Below are 23,005 nucleotides of genomic sequence, written 5' to 3'. Positions count from 1 at the left end.
CATGTGCTGCTACTGAGTTTGGATTTTGGAATTGGACTGCTGGAGACAGTAATCAACTCCATTAGTTGTAATTTTTTTCTTTCTTTATGGTTCAGCTAATTTTAGTTATTTTATATATGTCGGTGAATTTTTCTTCTAAAGTACTTTCATCCTATTTCTGGAAAAAAAAATTTAAAGTAAAAATTTGTTAAATTTATATTTGTTACCTGTTATTTTCGCTCATTTTTAAAATTCGGGAGTACAATTATAAATGCAATTCAAATAATTTTATGGCCCGTTTGGAAAACTGGATATCTTTTGAAATTCTGGATTTGATCAAATAAGCTGTGTGAGAATTTGGATCTGTATTTCATTTAAAATTCACGACATTCAAATATTAATATAAATATGAGAATTTAAAATGACAACTCAAATTCTGTCATTTTAAATAAAATCGAAGTTTCCAAACGCTCTCTTATTTATTATATACTCATTTTCCTTTCTATTTCAAATTCGGGAGTAAGGGACAAATGTGTCAAACTAAACGAGATATGCCGACCATATTTAACCGTCTATCATTTTCGTAATACGCAAAATTATATAAAAATTATTTGCTCAAACTAAAAAAACTCATCAAAGTTAGCGAAACAGTAAAACAAAATGAAAAAACTCCTTGCACACAAAAAACCAGGTCAGAAAACACTATACAGAACACAGAAAACTAAACTAAACTCCACTTTCCATGTGAACTATACTTACACAAACGTGTATATATACATCACCTCAGTCAAGTACCTAAACTCCCCTAGATCCATCTCATCTTAGTGGCAATGGAGCCTCGCCGGAATATTCCCCCGCGCCACCCCAACTCCGCCGTCAAAAAACATTTTCCGGCCACTCCAAAAGCCTCCGACGCTCTCCCTCTCCCTCTTTATCTCACTAACGGCATTTTCTTCACTCTCTTCTTCTCCGTCGCTTACTATCTTCTTCACCGGTGGCGTGATAAGATCAGATCATCTACTCCTCTTCACGTTGTTACTCTCTCCGAGCTTTTCGCAATTGTTTCGCTCATTGCTTCGTTTATTTACCTTCTCGGCTTCTTCGGGATTGGTTTTGTGCAGTCGTTCATCTCGCGCTCAGAAATTGATCTCGATAACGACATTTTAGAATCGGATCGGCGGCCTTGCGCCGCATTTCCGGCGAAATTGAAGAATTCTCCGGCGAAATTGAATCCTCCTTCGCCGGAGGAGAATTTAATGGCGTTGGAAGAAGATGAGGAAATTGTGAAAGCTGTAGTTTCCGGTAAAACGCCGTCGTATTCGCTGGAAAATAAATTGGGCGATTGTTTTCGAGCTGCATTGATAAGAAGAGAAGCTGTTCAGAGAACTACGGAGAGGAATTTGATTGGATTACCGTTAGAAGGTTTTGATTACGACTCGATATTAGGGCAATGTTGCGAGATGCCAATTGGATATGTTCAGATTCCGGTGGGAATTGCCGGGCCTTTGTTGTTGAATGGATGTGAATATACTGTGCCAATGGCTACTACCGAGGGTTGTTTGGTTGCTAGTACTAATAGGGGATGTAAGGCGATTTACTCGAGTGGCGGTGCCACGGGGATTTTGTTGAAGGATTGTATGACTAGAGCTCCGGTGGTTAGGTTTTCGACTGCTAAGAGAGCTTCTGATTTGAAGTTCTTCTTGGAGGATCCGATGAATTTCGAGACGCTTTCTCTTATGTTTAATAAGTATGTGTTTCTTCTTTAATTTTATCCTTGTTCTTTACTTTTAACATTTGTGTAGTGTAGAACGTTTTTTTGCTAATTAATTACACACGCACACACACCAGGAGTCAAACTCTTGATGTGTAGTGTAGAACGTATTTACATTGCAATAATTTGAAAAGTTGAAGTTATATGAATGATAGTATGAGAAAGAGGTGATTTTGATGATATCATCTTTGTTTTTTTTTAGTTAGGCATGGAGATTTATTGCTAGTTCATTTTCTTGTTAGAAAAGATTGTTAATGTTTCTAGATATAGGTTTAGTTTTGATAGATAAAGTACATTGTACTTAGATGGGGATCTAATGTTTGATGTGGATCTTGTGGTTACAGGTCAAGCAGATTTGCGAGGCTGCAACGTGTTCAATGTGCAATGGCAGGGAAAAATCTTTACATTCGATTTAGCTGTAGCACTGGGGATGCAATGGGCATGAACATGGTTTCAAAGGGTGTACAAAATGTCTTGGATTTTCTGCAATGTGATTTTCCCGACATGGATGTGATCGGCATATCTGGTGTGTTCTTCTTTTCTTTTAGCTTTTCAATTTTACTTGTGCGTAATAACATCAAATAGAGAGATCTGATAGGAATAGCTTAAGTACGTGCACCAGTAGATCAGAATCTTTTTTTCCCTGATGCTCTGTGGATGGTGCCGATCTCCATGGAAGGATTTCATTGCATTCATTTAGATAATCCATGCATAGTTTCTATATAAGTTGTATATAGTCACTTAGCGGAAGAAAATTTCTTCATGGTTTAAGGTAATTTATTACTTTTATAGTTTACTAGAATTCTCTACCTGTCTTCTATACTTTACATGTAATGTCCAAAGCTAAATCTCCATACATGACAGCATTAGTTGTCTTTTCCTTTTAGATGTTATAATTGCGTGACTAATCCACATGATTTGATCTTTTAATATGCCCACTTATTATGTTAAATCTGTCGTTATCAGTAAAATTTACTCATTACTTGGTAGCTTTGTCACTATCTTTATGTAGCTTTGATCTTGTTATTTAATATTTGCTTCTTTCTCTTAATGATCAGGTAACTTTTGTTCTGATAAGAAACCAGCTGCTGTCAATTGGATCGAGGGGCGGGGAAAATCTGTTGTCTGTGAGGCAACTATAACTGAGGATGTTGTGAAGAAGGTGCTGAAAACCACTGTTGCTGCCCTTGTAGAGCTAAACATGCTCAAGAATCTTACTGGCTCAGCCGTTGCTGGTGCTCTTGGTGGCTTCAATGCTCATGCTGCCAATATCGTCTCTGCAGTCTTCATAGCTACTGGGCAGGATCCAGCTCAAAATATTGAAAGCTCTCACTGCATAACTATGATGGAGGCCGTTAACAATGGAAGGGACCTTCATATTTCTGTCACCATGCCTTGTATTGAGGTACTCCACAACCCGTCTCTTCATTCTAATTCCTGTCTCGAGTCTAGATTATACTGTTTAGTTCAGTGAACCAAGTTAGTCTTCTAACAGCTGAAACTTTGGCATTGATCAAGTTTTGTATTAATTCAATGTTTATGGTATGAAGAGGTCAAATTTTTGCATGGCCACTGTACTATCACCCTAACACTATTCTTTTGTTCAATTTTAGACCTTGGAAATTTTTCCGAGGCCATTCTTGTTATAGAATGTGAATCTCTCTTGTTTCAATGTACAAGTAAAAACTGTTTCGTCTCCCGGAATTATCTACAAGAAAGCTGAATATTAACCGAGGCGTTTTCTTTCACCAGGTTGGAACCGTTGGAGGTGGAACACAATTAGCATCTCAATCTGCTTGCCTGAACCTGCTCGGCGTAAAAGGCGCAAACAGAGAGTCCCCTGGTTCAAACTCCAGGCTCTTGGCCACCATCATAGCTGGTTCAGTTTTGGCTGGTGAGCTGTCCTTGATGTCAGCCATTGCTGCTGGACAACTTGTTAAGAGCCACATGAAATATAACAGGTCTAACAGGGATATGTCCAACATTGTGCTCAAGGATTAAGGAAATGCTAGCCAGCTCTTGTATTATCTCTTGAGTTCTCCGGTTTGATAATGGACTTTTAATTTGCTTTGTATGTGCAAATTTGACTTTATTTGTTTCAGATTAATTTAATTTTCGGCAACTAATAAAACTGTAATCAGTAATATATATCTTCACGGATGCAGTTTTAAAATGCTGACGTCTTGTACATAAATTCTTCACAATTCTACAGTTAACTTAAGATTGATCAATTTAATTATTACAATTTACAAAGAATTTTGGGATGAGTTGGAACTTGGAGGACTTGGAAGGCAGTCATTATGTGGGGTCCGGTATAGAGCAATCGGTTGCATTATACGATTTATTTCACGTGTAAGGTAGAATTATTAATTATTAATTTTTAAATTCACGGGAGCCTCGTATATTTTCATCATTTTACGTATTACGGTATAATAACCCGATACAATATGTTATTAAAAATCAATAATACGAGAATATCCTCATTCTGTTATAATACTAAGTAGAACTGTCAATGGATGAAATATCCGGTCCGATTCGAAAGACGGTAATCTATACAAGTTATCTTGAGAAACACATGACTATGCCCATGGAAGGACAGGTTGGTTTAGTGGTGGGGGAGCAATTACAATGAAGAAAGGTGCAGGTAACATGGAAATGCTGTAAGTTGTATTTGTTGGTCCACCCATATACACGTACCCCTTAATCAATCGGTATACAATGTAAGTACGTGCAAAACGACACTGATGCCAACACCACAAAACCTAACCGAGCTCGCCCACACGCATTTGAGCTTTTTTATTTTAAGTGGTAGGTAAAAGCTGTATTTTGTACTCCAAGAAATAAAATTTTAAAAATTAAAATAAATTAAAAAAAAATACGTCGTTAATAACATTTAACTTATCAGCTAATAAATTATAAATTCGATTTATAAATTGAGTCGGCAATAGTCTGAGATAAGTAATTACAAACTTATAAGCTAAAATCTTATACCGTTTAATAATTTGGCTCATATCGGATATCTCAACTCTTTGAAATGTGAAATTCAGAGACTTGAGAGCTCAAGTTTCAATGTTCGATTATAGGTGGATGTACAAATTTAATTAAAAGATTATGATGCTCATATACTGTCCTAACCGTCCCGAATATTAGTCGAGGTGCATATAATCGGACTCATACATATAAGAAATAACAACTTGTATATTTAAGTTTATTTAACATTTGTAACAAAATTTAGATTTCAAAATTGGTTTGACAAGCGGGCGGCAGGCCCTTACCGCCGGCTCAATTCCTGGCAAAGTGACTAGATCTAGATGCAAACTCCGAGACGATTTTACGATATCGCCATCGTATTTATCAAAATAGATTCAGAAGATAATGACTTAGAGAATCTCCAATGTGGTTGGCTAAAATGATATAAAATACTGATTATCTAAATTTTACTGAACCTGTAAGAGATTGTACTTCAACGGGAATGACTATATTTTTAAAAATGGTATGTTAATATTAATTCAAGTTATTATAAATATAATATTTAATTTCAATATGGTAATAGATAACGTGAAGTTATGTTACAGGTCCCTAGTAGCCAATATGATGAGCTAAGGGGAATGTCCCATTGGAGAACAAATTATTTTTACACAATCTCTATAATTATATATATGGTATGTTACCTAGATTTTTAGCTAAGGGCTTTTGACCATTAGAGATGCTATAGAATCGTCATACATCATCAAGTCACATGTCGATTGGGGACTTCGATCTCTACACATTTTTTATTACAAAAATCATATTTATAATTTTTGCAATTCAAGCATATTGTATTAATGTAAGGGAAATTTTTCATAAATATTCAAGTTTAATTATATTTTTTAGATATTTTTTTAAAATATTGACAAAATCACATTTTGTAACTTTGCAACTCAAATTGGGCCAAACTCGAACCGTTTCCTCCAAAGAACCTTAATTAGTTGGAGGAAGGTCCTTTCGTAATCTTATATTATTATTTTAACATTAAGCAATTGTTACCTTGTATTCGAGAGGACAGTACGTGTATAAAAATAAATTTAAAACAAAAAACTAAGAAGAGTCTACAATGCAGATGGCTTGGAGTAGAAGGATGGAACATGTTAGGTATTATTCGTCATACATACTTCCAATCCTACGTCATTATTAACATTCAACTTATCAGCTTATAAGTTACAAATTTAACTTATAAATTTGGTCGACAAACGCCCCCGATAAACTATTACGGGTATTGGCATGGAGAAAAATATTAGCCAAAGTCCAAAGTGAAGACCTAATGGTTTTTAAAAAACTTGGTGTTTTTGTACCGGTATTAAATTAAACACAGTAAAAATTCGAGATTCAAATGATATTCGAAAACTTGCGAGTGGTTAATATTTTATTACTTTCAACGTGTTTTTTGTTTTGAAATTGTTAATATTGTATTGCCAATTGCCATGTGTGCGATACCGTGACTATTTTTTAATGCATGTGGCAGTGTTTTGTCTATATATAATTGTTCTCGTTTACGGCGACGCATCTAGGTTCAAACGTAGGTGAGATCATTTTTTTAAAACTAAACTAACACATATAAGCAAAATAAAATTATATATTAAAATAATATAACTCTTACAAGATTATCGGTCTATAGAGCTGTTCGTGAACAAATTTGAACTCGACTAAATTATGGAGAACTCGAGCACGAGCACATAAAAAGATTATTGTGTTCTTTAATAAAACGAGTTCAAGCCGAATTTTAGGCATGTTCGACTCGAGCCCGGCTCGAATTCGACTCGAACTTGGCAACATATAAACATATAAATCCAAGATTCATTATCTTATCAAAAATGCTGTTGGGACAAAGGCCCACAAGGAGGCCCAGGCCCAATACGAGGAATTTGGTCCATCAGGGACTCTATAAATAGAAGGAGACTAGTACCAAAGAGGAGGTTGGCTAATTAGGCTCTAGACTAGGGGATAATTATAGGAGCAACAGTGGCGCTAGAAGGAGGGCCGGATCTCAAAACAGCAAAATGAAAACAAACAGTCCTCACAATAATTCTGAGAAAGAAGAAGCAACCAAGGTGATCGAAGGCACCGCTCCGATCACCAAGGATGTTAAAAGCGTGCCGAAAAAACCAGATTTGAATGTTAGGTCACACAACACTGTAGAAGGGGGTTGAATACAGTGTTTTACACAATCAAATCGATTTCAACACAGGTATGTAGGAAAAATATCAAGTATATTCAATAAACTCTGTTACAATATGAACTGCTGTTCTCTCTCAGTGATGAACAAATATCACTAAAAGTTGCTAGGTTACAATGTATAATCTTCTCGATAATGATAACACATATAGTGTAAACCCTAAACTGTGTTTATATAGTACACAGTTACAAGATATATTCTAATTGATATGGAATATAATTCTGTCTCCTAAAATATATCAATCAGATATCTTTTACAAGTCTTCTAGTCCTCTAACTCTTCATGCATATCTTCTTTTGTTATAGTCCAGATCTTCTCCTGTAAATCAGCCGCAAACCTTATCTGAAAGTCTTCCCGCACTTAATTACTGATATGACCTTAAGTTCTGATATTAAGTTATGACTTCCAGTATGTCCTGATTTGTCATGTTGTTAAGTTCTGAAAACTAAACACAAATCATATTAGACATGACATCTCAAATATATCTAACACTGAAGCAGAAAATGGTCATTCAACCTCAAAACTTGTTGTTCGATCAACCAAACACCATCTCAGCTGTGAGACCGACCCAATCAGATCCGGTAAATCGAAAAAAACGACACAAGGGCCGTGAGAAAGTGCTGATAGAGGCTTCTACAGGCCAAAAGGTCATCTCCAGCGACATGAGGTTAAATCTAGACAAAAAACAACGAGAGAAAAGCGTCGGTAATGACGAAGAAATTGAAGTGCCTCTCGAATAAGTGACGGGAGCTCTTGATGTCGAAAGGGAGCATAGGCTGATATCGGAAAAAATCAGACGTAAAAAGGAGATTATACGTCTGCATAAGGAGTTCTCTGTGGTGTCTGAGGATTGCGAGTCATTGGAATACCAGACGGAGGAGTATGATCCCACTTGGCTTCCCTCAAGATAGTCAACATTCTCTGAATACGAGGCATCAACAACATCCTTCCAGTCAAAAAGGAGACAACAAAGGCAAAAAGACAATAACACCTCCGATGAGGATGAGAGCCAAGAAACAAGTTCGAAGCGCCAACAAACCTCTAAGCTTTCGAAGTTGGCGGATGATTTGACACTTATCAAAAATTATATCCGAACTCAAAGTGGTGGAGTCGAGGTTACCTCTGTAAGCCCTCTGTCAACAAAGATTGAGAACGCTAAGATCAACAGGGATTTAAAGGTACCTCCAATAGAATCTTTCGATGGATCTTCGGACCCATCGGATTTCATTAACCTGTTTGGTGGATGAATGGATTTCTTCGGCCATTCAGAGGTAGCTCAATGTAGATTCTTCTCCACCTACCTCAAGGGGACAACTCTTAACTGGTTCAACAACCTTCAAACTCGATCAATTGACTCATGGGCAGTTTTGAAAAGTAAGTTCCGAACTTGTTTCTCAAGTAAGAAACACGGAGGAAAAATCACAGCGTCCCTCATCTCACTGTATCAACGCTCCAATGAGACTCTAAGTACATATCTAACACGTTTCCGAGCCCACATCGCTGAAATAACAGACCTCACCGACCCTCTAGCAGTAAACTACCTCATAGCTGGCATTGACAGGTCTCGACACATTCAGCTTCTTGAAGAACTTTTTGAAAAAGAGCCTAAGACATTGCAGTCAACAATAAAGATTGTTAGGTCACACACACACTGTAGAGGGGGTGAATACAGTGTATAGTACACTCAAATTGAACTTTAAGAACTTAAGTAATAGAAAACAAACTTTATTGAAACAATAAACTCTGTTACAGTATGGAACTGTTACCTCTCAGTGATGAACAAATATCACGAGAGCTGCTAGGGTTACAATGAATAATCTTCTCTAATAATGATAACACTTATAGTGTAAACCCTATGTCTGTGTTTATATACTACACAGTTACAAGATAATCGCTAATTGATATGGAATATAATTCTGCTTCCTAAAATATATCAATCAGATATCTTTTCTTCCAAGTATTCCATTCTTTACGGAATTCCTTCTTCATGCATATCTCTTCTTATGTTTATCTTGATCTTCTTTCCTTTAATCAGCTACTGTCCTTATCTGATTGTCCTTCAGCACTTAAGTTCTGATATCTATCTTCTGATGATTATCTCCTGATAACATACGTACTGATATCCTTAAGTCCTGACTTCCAGTATAAGTACTGATCAACAGTTAAGTACTGATTTATCCTGTTCAAGTAAGATCTGAACGCTAAACATAAAACATATTAGCCATGACATTATCAAATATATCTAACAATCTCCCCCAACTTGTAAATTAACATAATATACAAGTTTAACAGATATTTGATGATGTCAAAAACATTAAGTACAAATGCATGAGAATTAGACTAGATAACTACAACTTACAGTCCTTAAAGCTTTTACCAATTTCAACTTCTGATAACATCTTCAGTCTGTATAAATATCAGTATTTAAGCAGTTGTAGATCTTCGACTTGGCTTCATCATTTTCTGATCTCTCTGATGTCAGGAGTTGTTCAGAGATAGTTCTTCAACAAACATTTCTCAGCATATCTTAGTTCATCAATCATTCTCCTTTTGACATCTTTAAGCTCTGCAGTATCTTCAACAGTTTGAAAGATTGCAGCTCTGAGATCATTGATCTTTGCTTTTCTCAACTCCTGATCTAGTCTTATGACATAAGCTTTGTCAGACTCCAGATTGAATTCAAGTCCCTTAATACCAAGATATGTTCTGATCTGTGCAGTATTAGGCTTCATATCAACTAGGGGTGTACACGGTTTGGCCAACCCGACCAATCCAAACCGAACCGACCCTATTTCGGCCGAACCAAACTGATTTTTTTCAACCCGATATATAGTTGGGTTGAAAAAATGTCAACCCGATTTAATTGGGTTGGATATGGTTTTTGATAATTTTAAACCAATCCAACCCAACCCAACCCGATTAAAATATATATGTACATGCTAATAAGTTAATCCAAAATTATTTTTATGCCATTTACATAGATCCATATATCTCTAACTGTAAACCTCCGTGTTCATAGTTCATTTCGTAACAACAATAGATGTTTAATTAGTGTTATATTTTTTGCATTTATGATTCATTCCAAAATATAAAGCGTAAGCAATATTATTAGTACTTTTGATGTTGAAAATTAGATGTTTAAGACTATTCAATATGGAGGATTGTAATATTATTTTGAACTATTTTCAAGTGTTTTAAACTTTAAAACCTTATGTTTTATTATAATTTTTTATATTAATTTTGTATATTTAATAAACCGATCAAACCGATCCAAACCGAACCAAACCGAAGTATACAAATTGGTTTGGGTTATAATTTAAACGGTTTGGGTTGGGTTGAAATTTTGAAAACCCGAATTAATTGGGTTGGGTTGCTAAATTCTCCCAACCCGTCCAACCCAATTTGTGTACACCCCTAATATCAACAATATCACCATTGTGATCTCTGTACTTTGGAACATATATGCAGTCAGACTTAACATAATAAAGCCTTTTCTGTCTCTGAATCTGTTCTTTTAAGTAGTTTGCAACAGTCTCTGTTATTCTGTCATCCACTTGAAGTAAGAAAAGTACATGCTCCAATTCTTCAAAATACTTCAATGGAATGGCATTTTGTCTTATATGATAAACCCTACCATCTGTCATGAAATACAACATGATGTATTCTTTCAAGTAGGTATGGTAAACCATCTGTACAGATTCCAGTTAATTCAATCTCTCAGGAGTTGCTCCAATACCTGGTTCACTCAAGGAAGTTGGATCATTGGTAGTGTTGTGTACTCTTCTTTCATCAGCACTTCCCAATCCAGTTTTATCTCTAGCTTCCTTTCCAGTAACTACTCTTGCTTCAAAACCACTTGCAGTAGTCTTCAAAGATTGAGTCTGTTTTGCTTTAGTGAATCCTGGTAAGAGTGTCTTTGATCTATTTTCTGATATCAAGTTAACTTGAGCTCTGTCAGAGGTTACTTGCTTCTTCTGAATATCAGAACTTACAATTTCTTGACTCTGAACAACTTGAGCCATGTCAGAGGTTGTTTTAAGAACTTTTCTTGAAGTCAGAGCAAGATCATCCTTTTCATCAGTAATTTCTTCTTCCTCAGGAGGTACATAAACCTTGATAGGTGAAAGGAATATGTCCTAAGTCCAATCATGTATTAGGATTTAGGAATAACTTTTATGTAATCTGTTTTGATTTCATTGATATTAATAAAGACTTGTTTTGTTTTTATTACGGGCTTTATCTATTTAAGTGTTTAAATAAGATATACCATAGTTTAGAGTAAAGCTTTTTATGGATTATGATGAGATCATAATAGTGAGACCTAAAAAGATGATAACTCTAAACTTAAATAGTTCCTGGTCATAGGATTACTAACTGGTAATTAATAATCCGTAAAGATCGGTACATACTATGCTTGCTTCATTATGAAGGATGTCTGTTCTCATAGACATTTGTGTGATGACACTATAGCTAGTATGTAGGTGCTTATTATGGAATAAGTTCACTGAACATGACTCGTCCAGCTGAACAACTGATGGAGTTCACTCACGTGTCAGCAGTTGTTCGCTTAGTGATAGTTGTACAAGTATCCTTAGACTTGAGGTCATCATAGTCATCTTGTGTACACTGAACTATGCTTTGGTTTAGTTCTTAGTCTCCAGGGACAATTATTAGGGCTCTTCTGGGTATAGGAATTTGTACACGAAGATAGTGTATGATTAATAAAGGATCTACCCCTTCCAGTGAAGGAAGCGAATGTTCAAGGCTGATCCACTTATGCTAGTTCAGGAATCTCTGGCCAGAGTAAATGAAATTAGAAAGGAGTTTCTAATTTGCATAGAACTACGCATAATAGATGGTAAGCAAGTGATTGAATTAGATAGGCTTGACACGAGATCCATGCCTTGTATTTAATCGGGACATTGTAGGGTAGAAGGAGTTTATTGTACGGTAAGTATTCACTGACAGGTTCTTGGTATTCTAAGCAGTGAATTCGTATTATCCGGATAGTCGCGATATGTTGAGAAGCATCACTCACGATGTAGAATAAATGTGATTAATTAATTAATCATATTTATTAAATTAGAGAATTTATATAAATAATGATAAAATAGTTTTATTATTATTTATTTCTACTACCGGCTTAATATTGAACCTACAGGGTCACACCATAAAAAGAGAATGATTTTATGGTGGAGGAATTAATTAATAATGGCTAATAATTATTTATTTGTGAAATAAATAATTAATTGGTAAATTTAATAATTGATTAAATGAGATTTAATTGATTATAAATTAATTAAGAAAAGTTCTTAATATTATTAATTAAGAATTTAATTTTTGGAAATTAAACCAAGAGAGATAATTAATTCTAAAGTGTTTAGAAAAAGGATTAATAATTAAAAGGTGTTTTAATTATTAATGAGAATAATAAATGGGATAATAATATTATTATTTATGAGAAAATTTCAGCTGAAAATTTTGCCTATAAATACACTATTATAGACCCTATTTTATTCGAACCCTAGAAACCCAAAAGTTTTAGAAAACCAAATTTTCTCCACCTCCTCCTCCTCCTAAAAGTCGTTTTCTTGGTGGATACCGGTGGAGTGCTTCACACTTGAGGAGCAACTGCTAAGGATCTCTGATCGTTGTCTCCGAATTATTTTAAAAGGTTAGATTCGATCCCTCGAATTTTTATTCATGATTTATATACTTTTATTTGGATTTTGTATGTGTAAAAGTGTTTTTCCACGCCCCGCTGCGTTTAAAAATCCAACAATGGTATCAGAGCATAGGTTGTATGCATATAGATCTGTGGTAAAAATTTCAGAATTTTATGTGCTTGTATGAATTAGTTATGATTTTTACAAGTTATATCATGATTTAATTTTGTCTGATGAGAAATCGTTTCTCAGAATAATTTTGAATGTTGATCTGGGTTTTACAAGTGTTGTAGATCATCTGGGAATTTTTTTCATAATTTTAGGATGTATAGATTTTTTATTATGAATTTTTGAAGTTCTTGTAATTAAAATTCGTAATTAAAAAAGGTAAATATATGTATATATAGTATATATATATGTTTGTATATCTGTACAAAGTCTGCCGTTGTTTCTGATTGCATGGAGAAAGAAAAAGAACAGGTACGGCTGTCTGTGTCAGGCGCGGAAATGGAGAAACGGCGGCTGCTGCTAATTAAAAATAAAAATAAAATTATAGGGGTGTAACGCATTCCGGGAATGCGTTACACACCTGTGGCGCATTCACGGAATGCGTTACACCCTTTAATGGCTTAAAAGGGCTGTAACGCATCACCAGAATGCGTTACAGGGCTTGTAACGCGTTCCTGTCATGCGTTACAGCCCGTCTGTTGATATTAAAATTATTTTTCTGGGAGTTTCGTAACTCCGTTTTGGGCGTGCAATATACCGTTGGATTCGTTTTTTCGAGACGGATCTAATGGAGTGATCAATTTTAGTTTATATAAAAGTTTTGAACTGTTTATATTTCCATGAAGTGTTTTAAAGTTATTTTTGACTGTTTTAATTGCTTTTAAATGCTTCATGTGATACATAGAGATGTATAATACTTAGTTCTATGTGCTAGATGATGTAACATGCTTACCTTGATGTTTATTCATGTTGATATATGTGATATATGCTTAGTTTATCATGCGATGATAGATTTAGGTGAACTTGAATGAACATAAGGCGTTTGTTAGACAACCTAGTATAGTGAAATTGTTTCATAACCTTAATAATAATATTATGAATACAATCATGAGATTCTTGTGTTTGTGAAACACGTAATTGAATATGAATTTTCGATATGAGAGAAAAGATGATTCTGTCAACAACAGATTTCTATCTGTAAGAAAGGGTTATTAAGTGACGCCTCTTGACAATGCTCCACCCGATCTGGGAATCGTCTGATTATTGATTATTGATTTGAAATATTTAATTTAAAAGGAAGAATCTCTTTATAATATGATTATGATTGTAACGTAATATAATCCCTCTAAAATTAAATAATATCAAGTAGTAATTGGCCAATGATACAATGGGCTTGTGTCGGTCATAGCCTTCCAACATGATAGAAAAGTAGTTCTTATTTTTGAATCATTGTCGGTTCGTGCTACAGCCGAGGGATTTGATTTCGAAATAAGAAATACTTGTCTATTACATAGAGATGTGTACATTGAATAAGAATCTAAAGGTCAGTACGTGCTACAGCCGTGGGCCTTTGGGGACTGATTCAACTGTACGGAATGTTGGGTTAGACTTGACTTAGAATATTGAGTTTGTCGTGCTACAGCCGAGACTCAATTATTCAAGAGGCTAAAGTTTGATTAGGGAATAACATGAGATGTAATTGACAAGAGTTGTCTGCCTATTGAACATTACATGGCGGTTCGTGCTACAGCCGGGGTCGTGTAATGGAATGTAGGATCCCTAATCCCACTAGCATTATGAATGCTTAATTTTTCACGTAGGGGGTTGAATAAATTAGGAAAACTAGTGGGAGCCACTTATGAATAAAGACCCGATTCATATAGTGTTTTGAAATGAAATCGAATATTTGCTAAGTGTTGTTATGTGTTTATCATTTACAGATTTACTTTGTACATTATGTCTTCTGCACTATCTTTTAGGAGCATACTGGATGCTCACAAATTGACTGGTCCTAATTATGCTGACTGGCTTCGAAACTTGAGAATTGTTCTCAGGATTGAGAAGCTGGAATACGTGATTGACTCACCTAAGCCTACTGAACCTGCTAGTGATGCACATAATGATGAACACGTTGTGTATCGTAAGTGGATAGATGATGCAAATGTTGCTCAATGCATCATGCTAGCTTCCATGAACATTGAGCTACAGAAGCAACATGAGCATATGGATGCTCACACTATCCTAATGCATCTACAAGAGTTGTATGATGTGGCGGGGAGGACAGCTCGATATGAGATATCGAAGGAGTTGTTCGGTTGTAGGATGTCTGAGGGATCATCTGTGAATGACCATGTACTTAAGATGATCAATTTGATTGAACGTCTTGGACAACTTGGTTTTGCCATGGATGGGGAGCTGAGCCAAGACTTGGTCTTACAATCGCTTCCGAGTTCGTTCTCGCAGTTTGTTGTGAACTTTCACATGAATAAGTTGGATGTCAGCCTGCCTGAACTCCACAACATGTTGAAGACTGCGGAATCGAATTTCCCCCCTAAGAAGAGTTCTGTTCTTCTAATTGGTGAAGGTTCCAATCCTAGGAAAAGAAAGAGGAACTCTTCCAAGAAGAAGAAAGTAGGTGAGAAAATGCCGGTTCCACCAAAGGCTGAAGACCCCAAGAGCAAAGTTGTTTGCTTTCACTGTAACAAGGTGGGGCACTGGAAGAGGAACTGCAAGGTTTACCTTGCAGAATTGAAGAAGAAGGGTAGTGAGACTACCGCTTCTGATTCAGGTATGTTCATGATAAAAGTGAATATGTCATTTCTACTTGGGTATTAGATACCGCCTGTGGTTCTCACATCTGAATTTTGTTGCAGGGACCAAGGAGAAGTAGGACTCTTGAGGAAGAGGAGGTGATTCTACTGATGGGAAATGGAGCAAGAGTTGCTGCTGTAGATGTAGAATCATTTCATTTACATATGCCTACGGGCAAGACCATTGTTTTAAATAATTGTTATTTTGTTCCCTCGATTGTGAGGAATATTATTCCCAAGTTAGACTTGGCTGGATTTTCATTTATTATTGAGAATAATGAATGTTCTATTCTTAGAGATAATATTCTTTATGGACGTGGTACTTTAAATAATGGTCTGAATATATGTGACATAATTTACTTCAGATTGAACAAACTAATAAAATAAAAGGGATGATGAAAATCTCACTTTATAGTGGCACTGCAGTCTCCATTTAGTGGACATGGAGAGAGGGCTGCAAATTTGCTAGGAATGGTACACACAGATGTATGTGGACCAATGTCTACGCAAGCCATGGGTGGATTTTCATACTTCATTACTTTCATAGATGTTAGATCTTGATTCGGATATGTGTTTGATGAAACACAAGTCCGAGGCCTTTGAAAAGTTCAAAGAATATAAGTATGAAGTGGAGAAACAACCAAACATAGTATTATAACTCTTCGATTAGATCGAGATGGTGAATACTTGAACGGAGAGTTTCTAGATTATCTCAAAGTAAATGGTATAGTCTCCCAGTGGACTCCTCCAGATTAGTATCTGAAAGGAGAAATCGAACTTTGTTAGACATAGTTCGGTCCATGATGAGCTATGCAAATCTTCCAGTATTCCTATGGGGTTATGCATTGGAAACCTCAGCATATTTACTGAATAAGGTGCTTTCCAAAATCTGTTCCTCAAACTCCGTATGAGATATGGAAAGAAAGGAAACCGAGTCTTAAACACGTTAAGATTTGGGGATGTCCAGCTTATGTCAAGTAAGTTGACCCAGATAAGCTGGAATATCGATCCGTAAAATGTAGTTTTGTGGGATATCCTAAAGAGACTTTAGGATATTACTTTTGCACCGATCATCGGGTGTTTGTCTCCAGACATGCTACCTTCTTGGAAAAGGAGTTTATCATTGAAGGAAATAGTGGGAGAAAAAATGAACTTGATGAAGTTCAAGAAGCACAAACTACTACGGATCAAGTGGAAACACCTGTTCTGACTGAACAACCTTTTGTGGAACAGCCCATTCATAGGTCAGGGAGAGTGTCTCGCCAACCTGAGAGGTAATATGGCCTTATCATTGAGAATGACAATGAGTTGTCAATCATTTGATGATGACGACCCTGTGACCTATAATGAGGCTATGAGTAGTGTTGACTCAGAGAAATGGCATAGTGCCATGAAATCCAGAATGGAATCTATGTATACGGTATACAAAAGATAGATTATAGCAGATGGCCAGGTGGAGACCTAAAAGGCCAGGCTTTTGGGAAAAGGATTCAAACAAAGGCAATGGATTGACTTTGATGAAACTTTTTACATGAAGCCCTGTTAAAATCAGTTCAGATTTTGCTTGCTATTAATGTGGTTTAAAGCAAGCTTCTCGAAAGATGGAACATTCGTTTTGACGAGATAATCAAAGAGTTTGATTTTATCGAAAATATAGATGAACCATGCGTCTACAAAAGGGTTAGTGGAAGCGCGGTAACATTTCTTATATTGTATTGAATTAGAGTTGACACACACAACAACATAGCAGACCCACTCACAAAGCTACTTTTTGAAAGTCACTTTGATCGTCATAAAGATGAGATGGGTATTAGATACCAGAGTGATTGGCTTTAGTACAAGTGGGAGATTGAAAGGAATATGTCCTAAGTCCAATCATGTATTAGGATTTAGGAATAACTTTTATGTAATCTGTTTTGATTTCATTGATATTAATAAAGACTTGTTTTGTTTTTATTACGGGCTTTATCTATTTAAGTGTTTAAATAAGATATACCATAGTTTAGAGTAAAGCTTTTTATGGATTATGATGAGATCATAATAGTGAGACCTAAAAAGATGATAACTCTAAACTTAAATAGTTCCTGGTCATAGGATTACTAACTGGTAATTAATAATCCGCAAAGATCGGTACATACTATGCTTGCTTCATTATGAAGGATGTCTGTTCTCATAGACATTTGTGTGGTGACACTATAGCTAGTATGTAGGTGCTTATTATGGAATAAGTTCACTGAACATGACTCGCCCAGCTGAACAACTGATGGAGTTCACTCACGTGTCAGCAGTTGTTCGCTTAGTGATAGTTGTACAAGTATCCTTAGACTTGAGGTCATCATAGTCATCTTGTGTACACTGAACTATGTTTTGGTTTAGTTCTTAGTCTCCAGGGACAATTATTAGGGCTCTTCTGGGTATAGGAATTTGTACACGAAGATAGTGTATGATCAATAAAGGATCTACCCCTTCCAGTGAAGGAAGCGAATGTTCAAGGCTGATCCACTTATGCTAGTTCAGGAATCTCTGGCCAGAGTAAATGAAATTAGAAAGGAGTTTCTAATTTGCATAGAACTACGCATAATAGATGGTAAGCAAGTGATTGAATTAGATAGGCTTGACACGAGATCCATGCCTTGTATTTAATCGGGACATTGTAGGGTAGAAGGAGTTTATTGTACGGTAACTATTCACTGACAGGTTCTTGGTATTCTAAGCAGTGAATTCATATTATCCGGATAGTCGCGATATGTTGAGAAGCATCACTCACGATGTAGAATAAATGTGATTAATTAATTAATCATATTTAATAAATTAGAGAATTTATATAAATAATGATAAAATAGTTTTATTATTATTTATTTCTACTACCGGCTTAATATTGAACCTACAGGGTCACACCATAAAAAGAGAATGATTTTATGGTGGAGGAATTAATTAATAATGGCTAATAATTATTTATTTGTGAAATAAATAATTAATTGGCAAATTTAATAATTGATTAAATGAGATTTAATTGATTATAAATTAATTAAGAAAATTTCTTAATATTATTAATTAAGGATTTAATTTTTGGAAATTAAACCAAGAGAGAGAATTAATTCTAAAGTGTTTAGAAAAAGGATTAATAATTAAAAGGTGTTTTAATTATTAATGAGAATAATAAATGGGATAATAATAATATTATTTATGGGAAAATTTCAGCTGAAAATTTTGCCTATAAATACACTATTATAGACCCTATTTTATTCGAACCCTAGAAACCCAAAAGTTTTAGAAAACCAAATTCTCTCCACCTCCTCCTCCTCCTAAAAGTCATTTTCTTGGTGGATACCGGTGGAGTGCTTCACACTTGAGGAGCAACTGCTAAGGATCTCTGATCGTTGTCTCCGAATTATTTTAAAAGGTTATATTCGATCCCTCGAATTTTTATTCACGATTTATATGCTTTTCTTTGGATTTTGTATGTGTAAAAGTGTTTTTCCACGCCCCGCTGCGTTTAAAAATCCAACAATAGGTTCACCAACCTTTTCTTTACCCTTGGATCTTGGATCTATCTGTGGTTGTGATCTAGCCAACGTTGCTTCAGTATGTGTCCTTTCTTTGATCACAATGCCTTTGAGTTTTGGAAGTGAATTTTTACCATAAGCTTCAGATTTAGATGTGACTTTCTCTGATTTAAGTCTAGCTTCTTCTTCCTTTAAACTTTCCAAGTCCATTCCTGGATTTTCTTGAAGAAATAACTGTCTTGACATTTCCTCATCAAGATCTAGAAGTTCATCAGAACTTATCCTTTTATCAGCAGAAGAACTTATTCTTTTCCCAGTATCAGAACTTGTCCTGTGACTAGCTTGTCTTGATGTAAACCTTCTACCTTGACTATGACCGCTACCCATTCCAGAGTATCCTTGATCATCATTTCCATCATCCTTTCCTTGCAGCGTCTTGTTAGTGTTGCATTTGGACTTAATTACCTTCTCCCCCTTTTTGGCATCAGCAGGTAGTAAAAGAGAGATAAGTAATTCCCCTGAGGATTGGATTTCAGTAAGTTGCGATTGCTGAGAAGCTTGATTTGTCAGAATGTCATCAATCTGAGCTTGTTGTTTCTCTTGAGTTTTCTCAATATAAGCAATCCTGTCAATGGTAGGTTGAAAGAACTTTTTCTTATCAATTTTCCAAACTTGTTCTTGTTTGATAAAGTTCTCCTGAATCTTGTGTAGCTCTGCATGAGTAGTTGAATGAAGACCTTGTAGATGTTTAATACTCAATGCAGTGACTCTAAGCTGGGTTTTTAAATCATCAGAATTTAACATTTCATCAGCTTTAGTCAAGTGCTCAGCAAGATGTATTGCAGTTGGAACACATGAAACTGAGTTCCATTCCTTAGTCCACTCCTGACCTGCAGGAGTTTCACTCTAAGGTACTGGTGCAGCCGCGGTAACAAACTTCTTTACCAGTTCAGACTTAGGAAGAGTCTGTTGAAGAGTATGTCCGGAAGGACCTGCTTCATCAGCATCTACAGTTGGAGCAGCTTCACCAGTATCTCCAGCATTTGCAGCATCAGAATTTAAAGAATCAGCATCTTCTGATAAGACAACAGTGTGAGTAGCAATGGAGGCTTCAGCATCCTCTAATTGCTGATCTGATACTAAGTTCTGATCAACAGCCATATCTTGATGCTCACCTAAAGTCTGATCATCAGCATCTTGATGCAGAGAAGGTGTTGTTGATAACTCTGGAGTTTGAACAACATCAGTAACAGGTGTTGTGGAAGGATTATTTGCTGTTGGAGCTTCTAAGAGAAATACTTCAGACACAACCAAGTGTTGAACATCAATATCAGCACTTGTGCCTGGATCAACAAGAGACACAGATGGTGAGTTAGCCTTGTCAGATACAGCTTCCTGAGATGGAGTTGATGGAGAAGAAGTGACTGGAGCAAATTCCTTGTCTTGTGAGATCAGAGATTCCTGATCCCCTTCCTTAGCTGCTTCCTCTTCATCATCTGAAACTGGCCTTTGTGCCCTCTGTTTCTTGTACTTCCTTGTTGATTTGGATTCCTTGGGAGTTTCAGGAACTGTCATTCGTCTAAGCCTCTTAAGAAGCCTAGAACCCCCAATTTCAGAATCCTTCTGAGAAATCTCTTTCTCAGCTTCAGTTACAACAGGTTCTCTAGCAGGAACCGGTTCCTCAGAATCAGATTCATCGCTCAATGCAATCCTCCTTCTCTTTTGAGATGTTTGAGGAACATTCTTTGTCCTCTTTGGCTTGGAAGATGAAGATTTCACAGTAGGTGCTGAAGATGAAGGTCGAGCAATCTGTGAAGTGGAGAGATAGGATTTGAGATATGTTCTGAGGGTAGGTTGAGTAGAATGAGAGGTAGGTACTGAGGTTGATGAATTTTGGGTGTTTGGAGTTGGTTGGACATCAGAGTAAACAGATCTATAAGTATCAGGATCAGCATTTACCAGGATCTGTTTTACAGACTTAGGAATCTGTAATGGTCTAACCACTTTTTTTTTAGTATCAGCATTTACCAGGTCATTAAAGTATCGTTTTGCAACCTTAAAAGGTGGGGTTTGAGTGCTGACTAAATGAGGTTCATCAGTACAGTAAGTGTAAATAAGTTGACAGAATCTAGCAAAATAAACAACATCTCGATCCTCTGTCATCCTATCCCCAATAAAACCAATTATTCCAGTTGCAAAATCAAAATGAGTTTGATGAATAATAGCATACCCTATGTGCTGACTCAGAATTGGGATAGCATCAAAATTTGAACATTTGGTCCCAAAAGCTTTGGTGATGCAATCAAAGAAGAAACTCCATTCTCTTCTGATATTAGCCCGTTTCAACTGTCCAAGTTTCGTCAGACTCTTTTCATATCCCAATTCAGCCATTAACTCCCGAAGGGCTGAGTCCTCTGGAATTGAGAAAGTACAATCTTCTGGAAGATGTAAAGCCCTGCGTACTGTACCAGGAGTGACTACAAAGGATGAATCACCCACTTGGAAGATAATACTGGGAGTTCCACGTTGACCACCATCATCAAAAAGTCCAGTCCTCCAAAACCTCAGAACTTGTTGGCTTGAAAAGAATTCAGGCTGTGTTAATGCATACCCAACCTCACTATGTGCAAGAAGATCTTGCACAAAGTGCAATTCAGATGGAGCTTCAGTGTGATCAAGAACTGTAACATAGTTGTTGGGGAAAAACTTAGCTCCATCAATGATTAAATCCTTTGGTGCCATGTGAAAAAAAATGAGATTCAAGTATGCCTGTTAGGTGTTTGAGATAATGTCTGTATGAAAAACCAACGTGAGAAATAAAGAGAAAGAGAGTAAAAGTAAGGAGAGAGATAAAATATAAAGAAAATAAAAGATTAAAGAAATCTTCTCTCTGTTGTACTTATACTCTGAACAAAAATGTTACCGTTGGACACCTGTCAGACATGTAGTAATAACGGACTGTTACTGGGCTCGAGAATACAGGAATCATTACTTACCCATTTGCCTAGTTTCAAGGAAAAACCGTTCCATTTATCAAGAGAAACAGTTTTAATTCAAAATGTAAACCGTTATCACTGATTGAATTATTTTTCACTGCATCATTAATATTCTGAAAATACATCACATGAAAATGACCAAGATAAATTAGATAAGTAAGTGCTGAAAATGAATCAGAACTTAATATAAAACAAAATTTATATGGTCATCAGAATATCAATTAGGATTTATCAACACAAGATAAAATAACTCAGAGACAAAATCTTGAAGTAAAAACAACTTTCATTAATATATCAAGACAATACATTTATGAGATGGAAATTACATCAATACTTATACAAGATTTTTCCTAAGCTTCTAATCCTAACATCAACAGCCTTAGTCCTAGCTAAGAAGCCTGACAAAGCTGATGATGAAGAAAAACAGGAAGAAGACGAGATTTAGTCATCTTCTTCTTCCTACTCTCGACAAACAGAATGGCGAGTCTGATGATTCGCTCTTGCTGGCGGAGACGATGAAGATGAAGTTCTCTTCAAACGGCCACCAGATCACGTTTGATAACCTCTGGAAATTGAATCCAGAGATTGTGAGGAATGTTGGTGATAGGGTATGGAGTTGGAATTCCATTCAAAAAGACATGAACAGTCTCATCACCATAATTGTAGAACCAGCCAAATTCAGCCATTTGTGATGATAAATGAAAAACGAGAGTGAGTTTGTGATAAAAGTGTGATGGGAAGGCTGATGTGAAGTGGTTGCTTATATAGGCAAGAGAATGCCAGGAGACGCAAAGAAATTGAATGCTGACAGGTAGAATTAATTCTACCTCGTCTCCCTAGACTTTGAAAAAGAATAACATTCATTGGAAAGAGGAATCATGGTTTAAAACGCACAAGAAACAAGAAACAGTGGACTGTTCAAGTACGAATACCATTAATCCTAATCATAGTGACTATTAATCTTCCACTTCAACATATTCTAGTTCAAACTGAGACTTTTATCAAATTTTATTCATAGATAAGCCAAGTAAAGGATTAGACTGAGAAATCAGAACT

At 36.0% G+C, this 23,005-nt stretch overlaps 1 protein-coding gene across 1 annotated transcript; it reads left to right on the top strand.

Annotated features, from left to right (window-relative positions):
* Positions 1-630: 630 nt before the first annotated feature.
* Positions 631-3,906, top strand: LOC141709046 (3-hydroxy-3-methylglutaryl coenzyme A reductase 1-like). The gene is made up of 4 exons (XM_074512939.1): positions 631-1,726; positions 2,095-2,276; positions 2,809-3,155; positions 3,503-3,906. Exons 1-4 carry the CDS (start codon positions 810-812, stop codon positions 3,749-3,751), a joined length of 1,695 nt encoding a protein of 564 aa, XP_074369040.1. The 5' UTR covers positions 631-809; the 3' UTR covers positions 3,752-3,906.
* Positions 3,907-23,005: the final 19,099 nt, after the last annotated feature.

The sequence above is a fragment of the Apium graveolens genome, chromosome 2 (genome assembly GCF_009905375.1).
Source record: "Apium graveolens cultivar Ventura chromosome 2, ASM990537v1, whole genome shotgun sequence".
NCBI lineage: Eukaryota > Viridiplantae > Streptophyta > Magnoliopsida > Apiales > Apiaceae > Apium > Apium graveolens.
Note: the sequence above shows the minus strand (reverse complement) of the source record. Positions and strands in the feature narration are given on the sequence as shown.

What these genes read in the sequence shown, in the direction of transcription:
- LOC141709046 (XM_074512939.1), top strand. Translation starts at nt 810, where the DNA reads ATGGAGCCTCGCCGGAATATTCCCCCGCGCCACCCCAACTCCGCCGTC. An exon ending in CTTTCTCTTATGTTTAATAA is followed by an intron (nt 1,727 to 2,094) that starts GTATGTGTTTCT and finishes TTGTGGTTACAG; the next exon opens with GTCAAGCAGATTTGCGAGGC. An exon ending in GGATGTGATCGGCATATCTG is followed by an intron (nt 2,277 to 2,808) that starts GTGTGTTCTTCT and finishes CTTAATGATCAG; the next exon opens with GTAACTTTTGTTCTGATAAG.